The 2,185-nt window shown below is 40.9% G+C and overlaps 1 protein-coding gene across 4 annotated transcripts in view; it reads left to right on the top strand.

Moving 5' to 3' along the window:
* The first annotated feature begins 160 nt into the window (after positions 1–160).
* Positions 161–2,185, top strand: part of kkv (hyaluronan synthase-like protein kkv) — a 10,929-nt gene continuing 8,904 nt past the window's right edge. For 2 of the 4 annotated variants that reach the window (XM_026813303.1, XM_026813305.1), the window contains exons 1-3: positions 161–547; positions 1,331–1,598; positions 1,882–2,144. In XM_026813303.1, coding sequence (XP_026669104.1) covers positions 470–547; positions 1,331–1,598; positions 1,882–2,144 — 609 coding nt within the window. In that variant the 5' untranslated portion in view covers positions 161–469. The remainder of the gene's footprint in view (positions 548–1,330; positions 1,599–1,881; positions 2,145–2,185) is intronic. The other 2 variants (XM_026813302.1, XM_026813306.1) reach the window with 1 other exon arrangement.

Raw genomic sequence — 2,185 nt, 5'->3', positions numbered from 1 at the left:
ACAATTTTATTAATAAATTAAAAATTCTGTATAATAGTTTGCTCTAGCCTTTGCAGATGGCAGAAAAAAATTAAATTTCTCAGTTGTTTTCCTCATTTGATTGAACGTCTGATGTAAAATAATTCATAATAAAAACGATGATTGAATTTTTCCAGGCAAATTCGCGTGCAAGATCCTAATACAAGGTTTCAGCTATGCTTTCCCGGTGAATTTAACGATACCGGTATCGATCTCGTTATTAATCGCCGCTTGTGGCCTGCGGAATGACGACCCCTGCATATTTCACGCGACCATACCGGATTATCTGTTCTACGATTCGCCGCCGCCGCATTTCCTCAATGATTTTGTTTCGAAGCAATACGCCTGGGTATGGCTACTCTGGCTATTGTCGCAAACTTGGATTACTTTGCACGTCTGGACACCGAAATGCGAGCGTCTCGCGTCGACTGAGAAGTTGTTCGTCGTCCCTATGTACAACTCCCTGCTGATCGATCAATCGATGGGACTGAACAGGAAAAGGGATGATCAACCGGAAGTGAAAGTCGAGGCAAGTCGTTCTCCGACAACGTTTTTATCCAACACGTTCATTAAATATTTCATTTATTATTAATTTAATAATTCGATATATCATTCGGTTCCTTTGATAAATCTTCTATCTTAAGGAATTCAGATGCGGATGGATTTAAAAGAATATCTCGTTACTTTCCACAGCAATTCTATTTTAAGCTAGTACGTAATGTCTCGAAATAAATCTCCGGACTTAACGCTTATTGTACCTCCACCTGCGGAAAGGGACATTAAATAGCTTCTCCGATGAATCTACTAATAGTTCAGAGCTAAAGTACAGTTTTATCTTCTTATCCCACTTTTATTTGCAACCATTTTTCTCGGCGATCTTTATGACGATCCAAAGAATACTCCTTGTCACTTAATTTAAATAGAATCGTACGTATTCCCGTCCCGAGTTCTTTCTAAAAGTACCTACGCTATTCTGGTCTGGTGTGAAAACGTACGTATAAATGCACGTATTTTTAATTACCGAACAGGAATGAATATCATGCCTCCTACGTTAAACCAGAGATCCGGTCCCTAAATTTGTTGTTTTATTATAAATCAAATATCCAGATTCGAAAAATGAATCGTGAAAATTAAATATCTTTATTACCCAAGTTATAACAAAAAATTGTAGTGAAAAAAAAATGTTAAAGTGTAAGTATGAAAGTTTCTTTACAATGAAATGAGAAAAAGGTTGTTACAAAATTCCCGCCGATGGAACGGCGGCCGTTTGCATGAAAATTTCAGCTGGGTGTTTTCCTTTTGTGCCGTTTAGGATCTAGCGGAGATAGAGAAGGAAAAAGGGGACGGGGATTACGAGACTATATACGAGCAGACGGACGGTTCGACCACCCCGCCGTCGGCCGTGAAAAGCAGCGATCACGTAACTAGGATATATGCCTGCGCGACGATGTGGCACGAGCAAAAGGAAGAAATGATGGAATTCTTGAAGAGCATCCTGCGGCTCGACGAGGACCAATGCGCGAGACGGAATGCCCAAAAGTATCTAAAGGTCGTCGATCCGGATTACTACGAATTCGAGAGTGAGCCCACTTTCCTGATTAAGTTGTTACCAACTTCCTTGATTTTATTATTAGGGCCGAACTTACGTCTGAAGGAATATCGCCAATCCTTGAAATATGTTACTCGTTATTGACACTTCGACAGTACTCTTGGCAGAATAGTAATACCTATAAACATTCCTTGTAATAAAAGAGAAATCGCATAATGACTCACTATCAGAGTTAATCGAACTTTGATGATTTCGGATCAGAAGAAATCTGATTTATGATGTCAGTATTTCATAGGACGATTTTATTCCCTCAGCTCACATATTCTTCGATGACGCGTTCGAGCTGGCGGATCACGACGAGAACGAGTCGCAGGTGAACGGGTTTGTGAAACGGTTGGTGGACACCGTTGACGAGGCTGCCTCTGACGTCCATCAGACGCGGATGCACGTCAGAGCCCCGAAGAAGTATCCCACGCCTTATGGCGGCCGACTCGTCTGGACGCTGCCCGGCAAAACGAAAATGATCGCCCATTTGAAGGACAAGAGCAAAATTCGTCACAGAAAGAGATGGAGTCAGGTAAAGAAAAGAAACAATTGACAAATCTTTAAAATATTTTA

Source organism: Ceratina calcarata, unplaced genomic scaffold (genome assembly GCF_001652005.2).
Source record: "Ceratina calcarata isolate Rehan_Ccalc_2016 unplaced genomic scaffold, ASM165200v1 scaffold326.2, whole genome shotgun sequence".
Taxonomy (NCBI): domain Eukaryota; kingdom Metazoa; phylum Arthropoda; class Insecta; order Hymenoptera; family Apidae; genus Ceratina; species Ceratina calcarata.
This window is presented reverse-complemented; position numbering and strand designations above follow the sequence as displayed.